Raw genomic sequence first — 20,477 nt, 5'->3', positions numbered from 1 at the left:
CTTTAGAAGCCTTTTTAAAAATCAAATACACTACACGTTTACATTTCCTGATTTGCAGGGAAATTCTCAGCAACAAATTAAGATCCTACATCTATATATATATATATATATATATATATATATATATATATATATATATATATATATATATATATATATAAATACAGCATAAGCTTATGAGGCATTTTCAGTTTGTGACTTCTGACAGTGCAGTGTAGACCTACTGTTATTGCCCCCTGTAATAGTAAAGAAGAAGCATTGCCTCCTGAAATGTCCTCAAATCTTTTTGTCTCATGGCCGAACATTCATTACAACATGTATTCAAGGCTGAAGAAAACAAAGCACTTGTTTCGTGATGATTAAATTAAAGGGATAGTTCACCCAAATTACCAAATAACATATTCATTTCCTATTTGGTAATTTGGGTAAACTACCTCTTTAAAAATGTAAAATAATAATACATAACCGGCAACGAATGGCTTTCGTACAATCACAAATCGTTAAAGCAAGGAATAACAATGAGTCAGTGAATTACTGTGGTGCAGCCTCATCATGCACCCTTACAATCAACAAGATCTCATAGTCTCCCTTTGAAATTTGACTTATTATGGATGAACATCTATTTTTGACTCATTAATTCCACTTGGTTACAGGGTTAATTCCGTGTGGTTACAGGGTTGAAACAAGTCAGTTAAGTTTAGGTATTCATTCCGAGTGGTTAAGGTTAGGGCTGTGGTTTGTGGAAGGCTTAAAACAAAATAATTAAAAACACACTGTTTCCATCTATCATCAAGTATTTTTTGTGTGAGCCAAGGAAGGCGTTCTCAGGATCTTTTCAAACATCCAAAATCGGCGTCTATTTCTAGTGATTAGACTGCTACAATCACCATGGTCGTCAGTGTGGTGCTGGTTGTTCTGAAGTCGCTGTGGGACTTATAGGCAGGGTGTGGAGGAGTGGGTGTGTGTGTGAGAGAATGTGTGTGAGCGCTGGCTGGGTGAGCAGTTGGCAGTGACATGATGTAACTGGGAGGGTGGAGGAAGGGTTGAGGAGGTTACAGGTCAGGGGTTAGAGGTTGGTGGTTAGTCAATGGGAGTGTGTTTAGAGGTTGACCAGGTGGAGGTCAGAGGCTGCGAAGTGGGGGCACAGTGCCATGTCGGGGTTCTTGAGCTGTCGCAGCACCCGTCGGTGGAGCTTGGAGCGCACACGGTTGAACTCCATGATGTCACAGAGGTCGTCCTCGATCCAGAACCGATGGAACTCCTGCATTAGGTAACCTGGGAGAGGAAGGGGAGGACCGTTAGCCAGGACCGAATCACAGTAGCCTGGTCCTTGATCTGTTTGTGTTGTCTTGACAATTCCTATTCTCATAGTTATCTATACAATACAACCAGATCTGGGGCAAGGACCACAGAGAAGGACCGGAATAAAACCGGCAAGGTTGTAGGTACGGGTGGGACGACGGTATCATATTTTAGGGAAAGATTCTACAAAAAATATGATAACCTGATATTGGGATAAAATGATATTGCAGGGGAAGATACTAGGGATTCTCCCAGTATTTTATGTTTAACAAGTCGAAGGCATGCAGATCGACAGTGTGAAGAAAGGGACGATGTCATGACTGATACTGTATAAGTGTGCCGTTCTGACATCAAGTTATATTTATATACAGTATCAATATATCCGTCACACATGCTAGCAGATTTAACACTCAAAGACTGCATCTGAAATGGCACCCTGTTGTGCTCTGCTCAGATGTAGTACACTATATAGGGAATACGTTGCCATTTAGTAGTACACTACATAGGGAATAGGGTGCCATTTTGGGCACAATGGTTTCTACTCACAGAAGGTCTGCTGGAAGTGACTGAGGCTGGGCATCTCCGGGGCTACATTGTACAGGTGGGTCTTCAGGGCTCCGCTCACCAGCAGAGAGTAGGCCAGGTCTGTGATGTTGATGCCCACGATGGCAAAGGAGTATCTAGAACAAACAGTTATAAACATATAGATTTACAGGTAACTGCCAAAATAAAGGAAACACCAACATAAAGTGTCTTAATAGGGCGTTGGACCACCATGAGCCAGAACATCTTCAATGCACCTTGGCATAGATTCTACAAGTGTCTGGAACTCTATTGGAGGGATGCGACAGCATTCTTCCACGAGAAATATGGTGGTGGAAAACACTGTTTGTTGATGGTGGTAGAAAACGCTGTCTCAGGCGCCGCTCGAGAATCTCCCATAAGTGTTCAATCGGATTGAGATCTGGTGACTGAGACGGCCATGGCATATGGCTTACATCGTTTTCATGCTCGTCAAACCATTCAGCGACCACTCATGCCCTGTGGATGGGGGTATTGTCATCCTATGGGGTCATAGCCATGTTAGCAAAAATAATGGCATTCCCAGCATTTTTATACATGACCCTAAGAGTGGTGGGAGGTTAATTGCTTAATTAACTCAGGATCCACATGTGTGGAAGAACCTACATTCAATATACTTTGAATTCCTCATTTACTCAAGTTTCCATTATTTTGACAGTTACCTGTACAGTATATCACCTTTTATCTGAAGGTGGAACAAAGTCCATCCTTGTAGCTGTACATACGCCTCTGTGCTTCCCTCTGCACTTGCTTGTTTCACACGACTTGAGTAGGCAGTAGGCACTAGCGCATATGGACTAAATGGAACTGTTTACAGTCTTACGCTTGTAATGTGGAGTCGGCTTAAGGATCTCACAGGATTTTATTGGGTGAAAATTATGAATGGTCTTGTTCAGATTTAAAATCCACAACATGGACTATTGTAGTGTAGACCATATACATTTCTGTCTGTGTACTTCACACACACTGAAGCCTTGGTGCTTATCAAAGTTAAGTCAGGTTGAAGGCAGATGACTCACCCAGCAGCAGTAAAGACAGTGGCCTTTTTCAAACCCACTGACACTGGTGGCAAGATGGCACAAACAGAACTGGAACCAGGCTACAGTACTTCTGCGCTACATCAGCTAATAAAACAAGATGAGTTGTGCAAAGACCGTGCCACGATCTGTTTTCATATGACAACATCCTTTACTATCTAGAGCCTATAACTCATTGGAATGAATGAATGGAATGCATAACAATAACAAGTGTGTACAAATAGAAATAACAATTAAAAAACGTTGCAGATGAATTGGCCAGTATGAAAGTGAAATGGTGAAGTAGTACCTTGCCTGTTTGGGAATGCTACTCCGCGGTGAGAGGGATGGAGAGAATGGCAGCGGAGAAAGACTAGTGAACGTGCCCAGTGAGAGGTAGGTCAAAGCAAATGTGGCAAATAAAGCAATCAACGCTATACATAACTGCAGTCATCCAAGTGCGTACTACATATTGCAGCTATAGACTGACACAGTCTAGCCTAACCAGTTTGGTCTGATGGGAAATAGAGTTCAAGACTTCTGATAGGGATTTCCCATTTTTAAAGATTTACTCCAATCAGGTTTCAATAGTGGGGCTTTGTTATGTTGAGAGCTTGTGTGACTCCAGTGCATAATCCTATACAGTAGGTCGCGTTTCAGGCCAACTAAATTGCAGACGTTCAAGTGCCACTTCATCGACTGCACAGGCGGGCTTCCGATTGCTTTATCATATGATGTGGCTAGGAAATATGTTAAACACCTATCCAGTGCGTAGTGAAATCTGGGAGGTGTCTGCAATGTAGTCGGCCTGGAACGCGGGATGAGATGGTGAGCTGACAAACGAGCATGATGGGTACAAAATACAAATCCTACAAAAGATCTAGCAGTCATTGGTGGATCCTGGACAGATCATTCTTCATAGTGTGTTGTAAGTGGTTGAGATAAATCAAGCGCCAATCTCTATGCCATAGGTCAAGGGCGGGTCAAGGAGGGGTAAAGGGGGACGGACCCACCTGTGTTTGGGCTGCAGGGAGTCATAAAGCACCTGGAGAGCGGTGGCCTTGTCATGCTCAGCAAAATATCTATGGTAGAGGAAGATAAAACACAAGGGAAACATAAACCAGCATTGTACAGGATTGCCTCTATGTCCCTTCACATTATTACTGGTCATAACAACGTGGATTATTAATCCGTCATGTACTACTGTCTGGTCCTCGTCTGCAGAGGATAACATTTGTACAGTAGAGTGAATCATATTACTCACACACACACTCTCTCACACACACACACACACACTCACAGAAGGTTGCGTAGACCCAGTAAACCCATTCCCCTGAAGTCGGTCTTGGGGTCATTGCCTTGGAAACCGATCTCACACCACTGCTTGGAGATCCGCCCGGTAAGTGACGAATCAGGACGCAGTGTCTTCCACAGCTACAAAAGGACAAACACAGACGTTTTAATCAGGGAGAGACTACTTACTGCTATCAGTAAATTAATCCAGATCCCGTAATCATAAAGTGCTAGGATCAAGTCCCCTCTGTCAATATATTCTTATTCATTATGATTTAAAAGGCTAAACTGATCCTAGATCAGCAATCCTACTCTGAGGCGATTTATGAATACGGGCCCTGATATTCAGTACCTGGCCCTTTGAAACATAGCAAACAACAACTTTGCATTATGTCAGTGTTTGCATTATGTCAGCAATTCAGTCAACTTACACTCTGAGCAGGGGATCCGATTATATACTGTATCTACCCGAGACTGAGTAACTAACCCCACTCTGACCCCCCCAACCATAGAAAGCATAGAAACTCTACCTTTCTAGCTACTTTATATCAATTCCAGTAAGCACAGATGTCAGCAGCACAGGTCAGTATCTCAACACAGACATGAAATAGTGGTGACAATAGTAGCACTTTATAATGCACTTTATAATGCATTATAATAATGTGTTATAATCTAATCCATTCTGCCTGACCTTCATCAGCATCTCCTCGTGGTCGGGGTTCTCAAAGTCGTATGGCTCCCTGCGTAGCGTCTCCACCTCCGCCACCAGGCTACGGTAGCCCACGATCTGGAACAGGCTGGCCTGGAGGGAGATGCCCAGCCTGGGGAAAGGTACAGCCATGACAAGGTTAGTCTGGAGGTGACGTACTGCTACAGGGTCATGTTCAACAGACACTAAACAGAAGATAATCGAATAAAATGGGGAGGGACTGTTCTGGTATTTTCTTATACGGAATTCTGAGACGTTAAGCTATGGTGTACCCTAATGAACACGACCCAGTGCTTCTCCTATGGCTTAGCCTGGATGAGCCTTGGAGGCTCCTTTAGTAAACACTGTAGGGCTAGGATTCAATAGGGCAGGGCACTATAACAGTCTCTTCAAGTTCATTTGCGTTTGAGATGAAGCGCAGAGTTTGCCAAAAATGAAATCTCTGAACATTTCTGGTAAAATGTATTTTAAAAGTGATTGTCGGCTGTATAGTGACCTGTGCTATAACGCACCTTGGATTAAATCACGGCCTGCTGTTAGGTGTTTCAATCCTGGTCAGTAGAATAGAGTACAAATCAATTCAAATAGTTTGGACAGGCACGTTTAGAACCTTAAAAGATTGCTTGGTGGAACTCAGTACTTTATTATAGTGGTTAATTCTGCTAGTGCCAATTACGCACAGTGATAAACAGATCCAGTGCTAAACATGATATTACTGTGGGTTAGTGTCCGCGTTGATCTTCTTCAGGGTCATGATGTTATCGATGGTTTTCTCCACACGGTCTGGGTGAGCACTGAGGGCAGACTGGCACAGCTGGAGAGGAGGATAAGGAGGTGAGCACAATGCATCATCACAGTTCTGTATAAATCTGTAAGTAAAAAAAAAAAAAATTTTACCCCTCAAATGTATGCCACTCACCTCGTTCTTTGAGTACCTGAGAGAGGACTCTGAATGGGAAAAACAAGAGGAGAATTTCCAATTGGTAAGTTCAAAAGGAAATGCTCACAAACCTTTTTCAAACCCAACACTTTTTTACCATTATCATAGCGTACATATGTCTCACACTAAATCAAAATCAATAAGCATTAAACAATTCCTATCAGGCAATAAGTAGGCATACCAATCTTAAGGGTCCTGCGGGCCCCTGGCTTGATGTTGTAGCAAATCCGCTGCAGTTCACACCACCCCGTGACCTTCCTGATCACAAACTTTAGGCCTCGCCACAGACATTTACAGTACAGGAACACAAAGAACTGTGTCACCACCCTACAGCAAGGAGAGAGGGAGAGAGGGAAGGAGAGAAGAAGAGTGCAAGTTTTTTTGCATATTTAATGGCACAATTCACCCAGTGTCCCCCTCACACCCCATACCCCAGCAAATTCACATTTTCCACCAGCTTAAAGTAAGGGTACTTTTTAAAATGTCTGAATCCCATAGTCTGTCACAGCTCTTCATTTGTGTTGTTGTTCAATTGATCAGTCCAATAGCTGCCCTTACAAAAACAGACTACCGGCTGTGTGTGTGTGTGTGTGTGTGTGTGGTCTTTCTATCTGTCCGTCTGAGTGAGCGTGTGTCCTAATGTATGCTAGAACTACAGGACCACTGTCACTCCTTTTCCATGGAGATGAGAGAAGATGACAGTGTGAGTGTATGTCCTTTTCAAGTGTGTCTGCATGTGTGTTCTACTGTACCTATTTAGCTTTCTACACTCTCTATATACACTATCTATCTCACCTGCTTTTATCATCTAAGAAATATATAAGTGAAGTCTTTTATTTCAGTCACGATCTGGAGAAAGTTATACATGCTTTCATTTCCTCACGCCTAGATTACTATAACTCTATGTACACATCTCAGTCAGAAATCCCTCCATTGTCTACAGTTAGTTCAAAATGCTGCAGCTCAACTTTTAGAACATTTGACCATATCACACCTAATAGCTTCTCTACATTACTCACCATTCCAAAGTCTAGGTTGAAGATGAAAGGGCCCCTAGACTTTGCAATGGTCCGCCAGAGGAGAAACAGACGCCTCACAAGTCCTCAACTGGTAGCTTCATTAAATAGTACCCTCAAAACACCCGTCTCAACGTCAACAGTGAAGAGGCGACTCTGGGATGCTGGCCTTCTAGGCAGAGTTGCAAAGAATAAGCCATATCTCAGACTGGCCAATAAAAATAAAAGATTAAGTTGGGCAAAAGAACACAGACACTGGACAGAGGAACTCTTTTGACCCTCTCCACTGAGGTCCTGTTGATGTGGATCAGCAAACTTGATGATGAACTTGAAGTTGTGCATGGCCACACAGTCATGGGTGAACAGGGTGTGCAGGAGAGGGCTAAGCACACATCCCTGGGGGGTCTCGTTTTGAGGGTTAGTGTGGCAGAGGTGTTGTTGCCTACTCCACCTGGGGTCGGCCCATAAGGAAGTCCAGGATCCAGTCGCAGAGGGAAGTGTTCAGTCTCAGGGTCCCAAGCTTGGTGACGAGCTTGAAGGGCACTATGGTGTTGAACACAGCGGCATAGCCATACATTCGTTGGTGGGTGGGAAGCAGCTAACTTCCTGCAATTTTACACATTTTTCCATGAGGCTGAGAGAAAATGTGCAGTTTTATTAGGGTGTTAGGTGACGTGACAAACAATGGATGAGTTCTACAAAAAACAGCAGTGATCAAATCAATTTTCACTAAATGTCAATGTGGTCATCAAAATGGATAATAAATAATTTAAAGACAGGAAGTTATTAACCATGTCTAAAAATCTCAATACTGTACATTACAACATTTACGCAATATGAGCCCAAATGTAAAGTAAGATATGTGCTTAGAACGTTTGATTCTGTGGGACAGACTTTTTTCTGAAACCCTGTTCATATTTGCTCTTTGCGACCAGTGTACGCTCGATGTGACATTGTATTGCCAACAAGTATGGGAAAGTCCTGAGGGTGTTTTTTTTGTTTTGAATTTTACCCCTTTTTCTCCCCAATTTCGTGGTATCCAATTGTACTATCTTGTCTCATTGCTCATTGCTACAACTTCCGTACGGGCTCGGGAGAGACGAAGGCTGAATGTCATGCGTCCTCCGATACACAACCCAACCAGCCGTACTGCTTCTTAACACAGCGCGCATCCAACCCGGAAGCCAGCCGCACCAATGTGTCGGAGGCTACACCGTGCACCTGGCAACCTTGGCTAGCGCGCACTGTGCCCGGCCCGCCACAGGAGTCGCTGGTGCGCGATGAGACAAGGAGATCCCTACAATCCCTCCCTAACCTGGACGACGCTAGGCCAATTGTGCGTCGCCCCACGGACCTCCCGGTCGCAGCCGGTTACGACAGAGCCTGGGCGCGAACCCAGGGACTCTGATGGCACAGCTGGCGCTGCAGTACAGCGCCCTTAACCACTGCGCCACCTGGGAGGCCCAGACATCCTTGGACTGAAATATAAGGTAAAAAGTGTTTCCTTTCCATTCAAATGTTTTCAGAGACATGACAAAAAAACAGGTTACAAAGTAGAGCTTCATAGCTACATTTTGGTGTATGGTTCGTCAGGGATTGGTCTAAATTCACGTGTCCCCACCCGTTTTCATGATGAGATGCTAGTTAGCTGTGTGAGGGGCTGTTTGTTGGCTTAACGCCGTTCACTGAGGTATTGTGCCAGCTGCGAATTTTGTGAGTGATTTTATTATTTGAATTGTAATCTACCAGAATTCAGTGGCTGAAGCCCTACATAAAAACATAGCTAAATACCAGTGAATTGAAAATGTGTCCTGTCTATCTTGCTGTGCAGGTGGCTAGCAGGCTGCACTGCAGTTCATCCTCCCATCACTAGAGTAACTATTCAACACCAAATGTAACATTACAATGTAAACCAACTCAGGTGTAGGTCTACCTTAGAAGTAAGCTATGTTATCAAACTAGTAGCGTAGCCTTCTGTGTTACAGTTCAGACTAATTGAGAAATGTGTGTCTTAGGCTGTGTGTGTGCATTTTAAAATGCATATAGGTGGCCTAATAATGTTTCATGTAATCTCCTCCCCTTTTTTGTGTCTAAAATGTCACATATCTTTCACATATACATAAATATGCATGCAGGCACACCCACATTCACACATACACTTCACAGACAAGACGGTCAGTTTTGTGCTGCAAATGTAACTTTTTTTAAAGTTTGTTTGATGTGTCTAGCTTAAAAGGTGTATGAGCAGAACCGTAAAGAAATATCCCATTGAAGTAAATGGAACATTGTAATTCACCAACTAATTTGCATAATTCATATTTTATTTGGTATTCATTTATTCAATTGTTACAACCTCTCAGTTCTGCATAAAACATCAATATACAGTATGTTAACAAAATGCTAATAGGTCCCACCTTACTTTAAATTAATGGGCTTAACATTCTGTAATAGCAATTAGCCATATTAAGTATCTAGTTTGCATAAATAAGTATAAAAAGTAGCATTCTAATTTCATAAATTGCTTCAAATTATTACCAACTCTCAGTTTTGCATAAAGCATTATGATTTGCTAATAATATGACCACCCTACCTGAAATTATTGGTCATAAATTACTGTAATTATGTATTCCGTGCTGCCTCATTTTCATATTAAGTGCAACTTTTGCATAATAATGCTTTTCATAAATGTTACTTTCAATAGAATCATCTACATCAGCCCTGAAAATGTCAAAACAATATGACCACCCTATCTTGGACAAAACGTTTTGAATTTAAGAATCTAGACAGGTGATTTGGTGCGATTATTGACTAGGGATTAACATTGACCAGTCCGTGACCTTTTTCAATCACTTTAAAATAAAATATCTCAACAATGGTAAGTCATATCCTCATGAAATAAAGTGTTATGTGCTCCTGTAAAGCTTCTCTATAAAATGGAATACAAAATATTACACCAGAACCGCAGTTTCATGTTGACCCCTAACACCCAAGCCAACCCGGTCTCAGGGCAATTTGTAGGATTTGGTATGTAAATTTGTTCCCTCCATTTAGTGTGATATATTACGTTAGGTTACATTGTTAATGGAATAGCGGTCATACAATATCACACGAGTTAGAGGATGTGTAGTATCATATTTCTTACCCGGTCATACAATATAATACAAATTGGATGATTTCATTTATCTGACACCAGGTTGCGTTGTAACAACAAAGGACAATTATGGGGAGAATTTACGTTGGTAGTTAGGAGAACTAACAACAAAGGTTAAGAGAATTTACATAGCAGGTTAGGTGAATTTGGTTAACCCTTACATTCGTGGAAATGTGCCTATATGTACAGGGCCAAATGTAAATGTTTCAAACAGAAGAACTATAAAAAGCATATGCATGACCATGGTAGCAATTGAAAGAGAACACTTTGGAGATTATGGGGAAATAATTAGACCAAAGGTGAGAACACAACTGTGTCAGGCAGAGTTGCAAAGAAAAAGACAGTTCTCAAAAGCCATTTCTCAGACAGGCCAAAAAAAGATTAAGATGGGCAAAAGAACACAGACACTGGACAGAGGAACTCTGCCTAGAAAGCCAGCATCCCGGAGTTGCCTCTTCACTGTTGACGTTGAGACTGGTGTTTTGCGGGTACTATTTAATGAAGCTGCCAGTTGAGGACTGGTGAGGCATCTGTTTCTCAAAGTAGAAACTCTAATGTACTTATCCTCTTGCTCAGTTGTGCACCGGGGCCTCCCACTTCTCTTTCTATTTTGGTAGAGTAGTACACAGTGTTGTATGAGATCTTAAGTTTCTTGGCAATTTCTCGCATGGAATAGCCTTCGTTTCTCAGAACAAGAATAGACTGATGAGTTTCAGAAGGTCTTTGTTCCTGGCCATTTTGAGCCTGTATTCGAACCCACAAATGCTGATGATCCAGATACTCAACTGGTCTAAAGGACATTTTTATTGCTTCTTTAATCAGAACAACAGTTCTCAGCTGTGCTAACATAATTGCAAAAGGGTTTTCTAATGATCAATTAGCCTTTTAAAATGATAAACTTGGATTAGCTAACACAACGTGCCATTGGAACACAGGAGTGATGGTTGATGATAATGGGCCTCTGTACGCCTATGTAGATATTCCAGAAATAATCAGACTTTTCCACCTACAATAGTAATTTACAACATTAACAATGTCTACACTGTATTTTTGATCAATTTGATGTTATTTTAATGGACAAAAAAAGCGGTAGTGGTAGAGCGGTAGTGTATATACTAGGCGGTGTCAGAGGAAGGCCCCAAAAATTGTCAAAGAATCCAGACACCCAAGCCATAGACTGCTCTCTCTGCTACCGCACGGCAAGCGATACCAGTACGCCAAGTCTAGAACTGCTGAACAATTAATTAAATGGTTATTATTGTTATGTAATTTTCTTGTGTTCCTTTTTTCCTTCTTTTTTTCCCTTTAGTTTCTTTAGTAAATATTTTCTTAACTCAATTTCTTGAACTGCATTTTGGTTAAGGGCTTGTAAGTAATCATTTCACAGTAAGGTCTACCTACACCTATTGCATTCGGCGCATGACAAATACAATTTGATTTGTATGGCTCTGAGGCCAGGCTGACCTGACTGATTTGGCTTAGCTGTCCTTTTTAGCACCACACACACTCAAACTGACAAGGGCAGCTTGTCTCACAGAAAGGGCGATCTACTTAATGTGGTGTAAATGTAATTGGGTTTGTTAGTCTTTTTAAATGTAAGATGCTTATCAATTGCTTCTAATCCATAGTCTTTATGCAAATTTGTACACTTGGAGGACTTCAAGGACCATTTGAGCTATAACCTAAATTTCACATGAGTGAGAGCAAACAACATTTTTGGCTTCGCCAACGTGAGTTGACAGGCAAGGCCTCATTAACAGAAGTTCTGATAATCCCTAAAAACAAATGAAAACATCCCTTGCAGAAAGAGCCTGTATTTGCCTACCTCAAAATTTTTTTCATTTTGATGGTTTTTCCTCGTTCCTCTTCTACTCTTTAGAATTGACTCACCGCCAGTGACACAATGTATTCCTGTACAAAAAAACAAGCGGGAAGGGGAAAAACATAATTTTACATTGTTGATACGAAACATAGGCCTACACGGTTTAATTAATATCTGTTGAATGGCTCGTCTAATTTTTGTCGGGACAATTTCCATCGTGCTGCTGTGCTGTCAGATTATATAGGCTATAGATAAATACATTGCTGTGAGAAATGTAAACCACATTGAATCGATATAGCCTTAACCTACCAGTTCTTCAGGCTAGGCTTCCTGCAATATGCTGGAATTAACATTATTAATCTCATTATAATGCAAATAAATCACACAGTTGTGTTGTTTGGTACAGCTTTATGTCTCGAAGCTAATAATCAGCACCCAATCACATCATGCATAATCCGAGCTCTGGAGTAACAAAAATCAATCGCGCTTCCTGAAAAGTAACATGCACATATTTACAAATTGATCAATAATAAGCACTCACAAGCAAGAAAAGGGAATGAGAGTAGGCGGCCAAAGACGCAATAGATTCCCGCAGGTAGCAGCTGCGCTTTTGTGGTGCGGTAGTCCTCTTCACTCGATAGCATGTACCTGTTCTTCCTCCATGATGATCGCATCACTGAGGGGATGAGGAGACCGAGCGATAGAAAAGCATAGCAATGCAGAGTCTCTGCTTCCGCCCGGTGGCGGAGAAGGGGGCAGCCCAGTCCTAGCCTCGCGCGCCAGACACAGACCTTCGCGCTGAAACCTGGTCTCGGGGCATTTCGTATTATTCTGAATCTAAATCGAGACGCTTAATTTAATATGGTATGATATGTTACGTTTCGTGTATATATTAATTTGTGGATGTCCATCACCCATTTCGTATGATACAGTTGAAGTCGGAAGTTTACATGCAGTTAGTTCGGAGTCATCAAAACTCGTTTTTCAACCACTCCACACATTTCTTGTTAATGAACTATAGTTTTGGCAAGTCAGTTGTGTCATGCACAAAGTAGATGTCCTAAGTAATTTTTCCAACAATTGTTTACAGACAGATTATTTCATTTATAACTCACTGCATCACAATTCCAGTGTGTCAGAAGTTTGCACACACTAAATTGACTGTGCCATTAAACAGCTTGGAAAATTCCAGATAATGATGTCATGGCTTTAAAAGCTTCTGATAGGCTAATTGACATAATTTGAGTCAATTGGAGGTGTACCTGTGGATGTATTTCAAGGCCTACCGTCAAACTCAGTGCCTCTTTGCTTGACATCATGGGAAAATCGAAAGAAATCAGCCAAGACCTCAGAAAAAACATTGTAGACTTCCACAAGTCTGGTTCATCCTTGAGAGCAATTTCCAAATGCCTGAAGGTACCACATTCATCTGTACAATGAATAGTATGCAAGTCTAAACACAATGGGACCACGCAGCCTCCATAACACTCAGGAAGGAGATGCGTTCTGTCTCCTAGAGATGAACGTACTTTGGTGCGAAAAGTGCAAATCGATTCCAGAACTATAGCAAATGACCTTGTGAAGGTGCTGGAGGAAACAAGTACAAAAGTATCTATATCCACAGTAAAATGAGTCCTATATTTACATAACTTGATAGGCCGCTCTGCAAGGAAGAAGCCACTGCTCCAAAACCGCCATAAAAAAGCCAGATTACGGTTTGTAACTGCACATGGGGATATCATACATCATACTTTTGGGATAAATGTCCTCTGGTCTGATGAAACAAAAATAGAACTGTTTGGCCATAATGACCATCGTTATGTTAGGAGGAAAAAGGGTGAGGGCTGCAAGCCATTGAACACCATCCCAACTGTGAAGCACGAGGGTGTGCACACTGCAGGATGGACTGGTGCACACAAAATAGATGGCTCCATGAGAAAGGAAAATTATGTGGATATATTGAAGCAACATCTCAAGACATCAGCCAGGAAGTTAAAGCTTGATCGCAAATGGGTCTTCCAAGTGGACAATGACCCCAAGCATACTTCCAAAGTGGTGAAAAATGGCTTAAGGACAACAAAGTCAACGTAATGGAGTGGCCATCACAAAGCCCTGACCTCAAGCCTTATAGAAAATGTGTGGGCAGAACTGAGCAAGTGTGTGCGAGCAAGGAGGCCAACAAACCTGACTCAGTTACAACAGCTCTGTCAGGGGGAATGGGCCAAAATTCACCCAACTTATTGTGGGAAGCTTGTGGAAGGCTACCCGAAACGTTTGACCCAAGTTAAACAATTTAAAGGCCATGCTACCAAATACTAATTGAATGTATGTAAACTTCTGACCCACTGAGAATGTGATGAAAGAAATAAAAGCTGAAATTAATCATTATAAAGTGGTGATCCTAACTGACCCAAGACAGGGAAGTTTTACTAGGATTAAATGTCAGGAATTGTGAAAAACTGAGTTTAAATGTATTTGGCTAAGGTGTATGTAAACTTCCGACTTCAATTGTATGTTACAAATTACAAGTTGCATTGTATGTTACGAATTTGCAAAAGGTACAACATGTTACGCATTTGCAAAATGTACAATATGTTACAAATTTGCTAAATATACAATATGTTATGGATGTGCAAAATGTATGAATTGTTACGAATTCTAGCTAGGTTGCAATGCAGCTAGCTGGCTAACATTAGCTAGGATAGGGGTTAGGGTTACGTTTAAGAGTTAGGTTATATGGTAAGGGGAAGTGTTAGCTAACATGCTAAGTAGTAGAAAAGTAGCTCAAGGTAGTAATTAGCTGAAAAGTGGCTAATTAGCTCAAATGCTAATGTGGTCCGTGATGAGATTCGAACTTGCAACCTTTGGGTTGCTAGACATTTGCGTCTACCCATCCATCCCGACCAACCACCCTTTTTTTAGAGTAACCATCTGTGTTGTGTAACCCCACCAAATGTAATATATCATACTAATTTCAGTTTCCGTGTATACTTTTAATATATTATGTCTACTCTATGAGACCAGGCTGCGCCAAAACAAAATGGGATTTGAGAGGTCACAAACTCATCAGACACAAAGAGATGAACACCTAAATTATACAATGAATCATATTGTCATGTTTGTTTTGTGTCGCCTAGGATAGGCCTAGGCTACTTGGAAAAGTGCAGTCTGTCAGGCTATATCATATGCTGTCTGGACATTCCGATTGTCAATCATAACATCAAAGGTTTTCTCCCAAGGTAAAATTAGTTTTATACTGGACATTCAGTGGCTATTTGGTTTTCTCTTGTCAATAGCTATTTAACCAAGCATGCCATGACTATGAAGAGGGTATATTCTGGGGTGGATGGAGAACACTTAAAAAAATAATAAATACAAATAAGATTTAGGATTTCAATTTTCAATAGCTTACACATAGCATGCCATGACTATGTAAATGGTACAGTGCATTTGGAAAGTATTGTCACGACTCATACCGAAGGTGGCTCCCCTTCCTGTCCGGGTGGTGCTCGGCGGTCGGCTCTGAATCACGGGAGGCTGGAGAAAAAGCCATGTTTTTTTTTATCGTTTTTTTTTTAAGAAAAAAAACTTTTCCGACTTTCAATCGCAATAGCTTTTAAACAAAACTTGCCATGACTATGAAAATGATATATTCTTAATCAGGAGAGGATGTAGAGAAATCCATGGCTTAGAACATTTTTGTATTTGTAATAAATATAAATCCTAATAAAAATGTAAAAATCCGTAATTCAATCTTCAATAGCTTTTAAACAAAGCATGCCATGACTATGAAAGCGAAGGATAGATAAACATTCATGGCTTTTTTTTTTGTTAAAATGTAGATGTATTTTTTGTGAGTGAGGGGCTTTCAATCTTCAATAGCTCTTACACAAGACGTGCCATGATTATGAAAATTATACTGAATATTCTGAATAAGGGGGATGGAGAAAATCCATTGCTTTTTTTGTTATGGTAGAATTTTGATTTGTTTCTCATCCTGCTTTCAATCTTCAATAGCGCTTACACAAAACGTGCCATGACTATCAAACTGATATATTTTGAATCAGGGGATGATGGAGAAAAATCCACAGTTTTTTTTGTGTTTGATTTAGGCTGCAACAAACAACACAACTGTGTGAGCATGAGTGTTTGCTTACATGACATAAATATTTTGGGTTATTTTTAATGCTGCAAATGTGTGACTGTTTTTTTGTGGTTAGCGTGGCCTGGTGTGAAAATATTTGAATAGATTCCCAGGCTCACACAATAGATATGACAGATTTACATGGACACACTTCAACCCCTTGACACACTAGTCCCCTCCTGCAAAACAGTTACTGTTGAATCATGGCTGATGTAATCCTCATCCACTACTTGTCAGAATGATTTTTAACAGAAGTAATGATTGTGTTAGCACTGTAAGTGAGGACTTCATTTTATCTTTCCTTTATAACCAGCAATTCTTTGACACTTCACATCATTTTGAAATTAAACTGTAATATCATAGACTGAGGGACCCAATACATTCAGTGGCTTCAGAAAGTATTCACACCCCTTGACTTTTTCCACATTTTGATGTGTTACAACCTGAATTTAAAATGGATTAGATTGAGATTTTGTCACTGACCTACAAACAATACCCCATAATGTCAAAGTAATTAATAAAAAATGAAAAGCTGAAATGTCAATACGTATTCAACCCCTTTTGTTACGGCAAGCCTAAATAAGTTCAGGAGTAAGAATTTGCTTAACAAGTTACATAAGTTACATGGACTCACTCAGTGTGCAACAATAGTGTTTAACATTATTTTTAAATGACAACAACGTCATCTCTGTACATACAATTATCTGTAAGGTCAATCAGTCAAGCAGTGAATTACAAACACAGATTTGACAACAAAGACCAGGGAGGTTTTCCAATTAAGTGATAATGCCCACAATATATCCTCCAAAAACGGCTTCAAGGGCATGATTACTTTTATACAATGCGTTTCCAACATATTCAAATAATGATTGACATATTTTCATTCAAAATGTTATTTGGATTAATTTATTCATACTATTTCACAAGATATAGTCCTGACACAAATCTAGGGTTGCTAGAGACGCGACCGAGTTGTTCAGTCTTTTTGTTCTGTATCTATGGACGCAACCCAGTCATTTGTTCTAAATGGTCCATTGCCATACTGGCTGGCAACATTCTTATCCCTTGCATGTTAGCTAGCCAACTACGGTTAACTTACAGTCACGTCAAAAAGTGCAGCCAGAATAACAGCAAAGTAGCTGCATTTGTTTAAGCTGTTTTCTAGTGACATTTATTTGGATACATCCATAACAAGCTAATGTGGCGCGATTTTGCCTGACATAGAAAATGTGCTCACTCGTCAGGACACCTGTTCAGAGGAGCTAGCTAGCAACACAGCTACAGTCACACAATAACTTCAAACTGAAGCTGGAAAGACTGCAAATAAGCTGTGTTCATTTTTTACCTTTTTTCAGTTGACCTTTTTTTGTATTTATCCATAAAAATGATGCCAGCGTGACTGTAAGTTAGCCGTAGTTGGCTAGCTAACATGCAAGGGATAAGAATGTTGCCAGCCAGTATGGCAATGGAACATTTAGAACAAATGACTGGGTTGCGTCCATAGATAAGCAAGGAGGATACAAATCTCTGCTGTTGAAAACTAAATGTTAGTCTAAAAGAAATGTGAGAATGTCTAGATGCTTTTATAGTGTAGATCAAGTTCATAAATTGCTTGGCTGGGCTCATGAGACAAAGGATTGCTCAGTCAGATGGAACAGAGTAAATAGGCAATTTAACGTCATAGACACCTGCTGGAATGCAGTTTTAACTAATCAGTATTCAGGATTAAACCCATCTGTTGTATAATCCTCGCAAAGAAGGTCACCTATTGGTAGATTGGTAAAAAAAAAAAGCAGACATTGAAAATCAAATCAAATCAGACTTTATTTGCCACATGTGCCGAATAGAACAAGTGCAGACTTTACCGTGAAATGCTTACTTACAAGCCCCTAACCAACAGTGCAGTTTAAGAAGAAAATATTCACCAAGTAGGCTAAAATAAAAAGTAATAATAAAAAGTAACACAATAAGGACAATAGCAAGGCCATATACAGCGGGCACTGGTGCCGAGTCAGTGTGCAGAGGTACAGGCTAGTTGAGGTAATCTGTACATGTAGGTGGGGACAAAGTGATTATGCATAGATAATAAACAGTGAATAGCAGCAGTGTACAAGTTGGGGTAAATATAAATTGTCTGGTGGTGATTTTTATAAATTGTTCAACAGTCTAATGGCTTGGGGGTAGAAGCTGTTGAGGAGCCTTTTAGTCCTAGACTTGGCGCTCCGGCACCGCTTGCCATGCGGTAGCAGAGAAAATAGTCTATAACTTGGGTGACTGGAGTCTCTGCCAATTTTATGGTTGTCCTGGATGGCAGGAAGCTTGGCCCCAGTGATGTACTGGGCCGTTCTCACTACCCTCTGTAGCACCTTACGGTCAAATGCCGAGCAGTTGCCATACCAGGCGGTGATACAACCGGTCAGGATGCTCTTGATGGTACAGCTGTAGAACCTTTTGAGGATCTGGGGACCCATGCCAAATCTTTTCAGTCTCCTAAGGGGGAAAAGGTTTTGTCATGCTCTCTTCACGACTGTCTTGGTATGTTTGGACCATGATAGTTCTTTGGTGATGTGGATACCAAGGAACTTGAAACTCTCAACCCACTCCACTACAGCTCCGTCGATGTTAATGGGGGCCAGTTCGGCCCACCTTTTCCTGTAGTCCACTATCAGCTCCTTTGTCTTGCTCACATTGAGGGAGAGGTTGTTGTCCTGGCACCACACTGCCAGTTTTCTGACCTCCTCCCTATAGGCCACACGTTGTCAGTGATCAGGCCAACCACTGTTGTGTCGTCAGCAAACTTAATGATGGTGTTGGAGTTGTGTTTGGCCACGCAGTCGTGGGTGAACAGGAAATTCTTGGAGGGGACTAAGTACACACCCCTGAGGGGCCCCAGTGTTAAGGATCAGCGTGGCAGACGTGTTGTTGCCTACTCTTACCACCTGGGGCCACTTTGAGCATGGTGATGTTATTCATTACACTTTGGATGGTGTATAAATACATCCAGTCATTACAAAGATACAGGTGTCCTTACTCAGTTGCCGGAGAGGAAGTAAACCGCTCAAGGATTTCACTATGAGGCCAATTGTGACTTTACAACAGTTGCAGGTTTTAATGGCTGTAATAGGGCAAAATTGAGGATGGATCAACAACATTGTAGTTATCAATAGGGAGATATTTTTTAAAGCCATATTCTTGTTTTCTCTCAGCACAGGAGAGGTACTCACTCACTCAGTCACACACATACTTTTCCTCGTGCTCTAGTTCTAAATGCTGATTTGCAGGTGGACTTAATCACATGTGGTGTTGCAGCCAGAGTGAATGGGTCCGTCCATTAATCACCCTCCTCCTCCCACCCCAACAACCTGCAATTTAACACTTTAATGTAGCACTCAAGTCTCATTTTCACCTCCTTTAACAAAAGGCACATCTCAATAGGTGGTCCAGGTAAGTCATTATATAACACAAGCTTTCCTCTTCTGTTCTCTATTGTTCCTCAAGCAAGGGGGGAACTGATGACATCACAACTTCCCATCAGACCAACTCCCCGAATGCCCTGATCCTTGAACTTTGCAGTTGTCTAAAAACACTTTTGCTGAAAACATATATATTGTTTTACCCTTTAGTGTGTGTACTCTACTGTATGTATACTTAGGATATTGCTTTTTAACAGTAAAAGTTTAATCCTGAAAGAGACAATCCCTAAAGCAATTGGTTATTTTTATATATTTATATATATATATAAACAACATAAAATATGTGAATTGTTCTCCATCCGCCCTTGATTCAGAATATATAATTTGCATAGTCATGGCACACTTAGTGTAAGAGCTATTGAAAATTGAAACCCCCAAAAAAAGTAAAATAATTCAACTATACAAAAGCTGTGTATTTTCTCCACCCTCCCGATTCAGAATATATCATTTGCATAGTCATGGCACACTTTTTGTATGAGCTATTGAAGATTGAAATCCCAAATCATATTTTCAACAACAAAAAGGTGTGGATTGTTCTCTATCCACCCGATTCAGAATATACCCCGTTTATAGCTATAGCGTGCTTGGTTCAATCACTAATCGCTGAAACCTAATATCCAATATAAAACACTTGACCTATGCCTATATTTAGCATTTTATAGGCTAAAAGTACTCAAAATTAAATTTAAAAAATCTTGATAAAAAATGACTCAAGTTAAAGTGAGTCACCCAGTAAATTATCACTTTAATAAAAGTAAAAAAGTATTTGGATTTAAATATACAAAAGTAAATGGAATTTCTAAAATGTACTTAAGTATCAGAAGGAAAAGTATAAATCATTTAAAGTTCCTTATGTTAAGCAAACCAGACGGCACAAATTTATTTTTATTGACGGATTGCCAGGGGCGTACTCCAACACTTTTATAATTTACAAACGCATTTGTATTTAGTGAGTCCGCCAGATCAGAGGCAATAGAGATGACCAGGGATGTTCTCTTGATAAGTGTGTGAATTGGACCATTTTCCTGT

The 20,477-nt window shown here is 40.7% G+C and overlaps 1 protein-coding gene across 1 annotated transcript; it reads right to left on the bottom strand.

Moving 5' to 3' along the window:
- Positions 1–200: 200 nt before the first annotated feature.
- LOC110537673 (ELMO domain-containing protein 1-like) lies at positions 201–12,616 on the bottom strand. Its single transcript, XM_021623896.3, has 10 exons — positions 12,373–12,616; positions 11,835–11,920; positions 6,024–6,169; positions 5,822–5,850; positions 5,619–5,716; positions 4,885–5,014; positions 4,201–4,334; positions 3,914–3,982; positions 1,849–1,982; positions 201–1,275 (listed from the first exon to the last, which is right to left on the bottom strand). The coding sequence occupies exons 2-10, from the start codon at positions 11,849–11,851 to the stop codon at positions 1,100–1,102; spliced, it is 933 nt and encodes a 310-aa protein (XP_021479571.2). The 5' UTR covers positions 11,852–11,920; positions 12,373–12,616; the 3' UTR covers positions 201–1,099.
- Positions 12,617–20,477: the final 7,861 nt, after the last annotated feature.

Source organism: Oncorhynchus mykiss, chromosome 12, assembly GCF_057628025.1.
Source record: "Oncorhynchus mykiss isolate SJ-2025 chromosome 12, ASM5762802v1, whole genome shotgun sequence".
NCBI classification, from domain to species: domain Eukaryota; kingdom Metazoa; phylum Chordata; class Actinopteri; order Salmoniformes; family Salmonidae; genus Oncorhynchus; species Oncorhynchus mykiss.
This window is presented reverse-complemented; position numbering and strand designations above follow the sequence as displayed.

Bases quoted from the DNA above. Each gene is read 5' to 3' on its own strand.
- LOC110537673 (XM_021623896.3), bottom strand. The intron at 4,335-4,884 runs GTCAGGCAGAAT...GTCCTTTTGTAG, and splicing joins ACGAGGAGATGCTGATGAAG to CTGTGGAAGACACTGCGTCC. The intron at 1,983-3,913 runs GTGGGTCCGTCC...TGTTTGTTCTAG, and splicing joins TCCCTGCAGCCCAAACACAG to ATACTCCTTTGCCATCGTGG.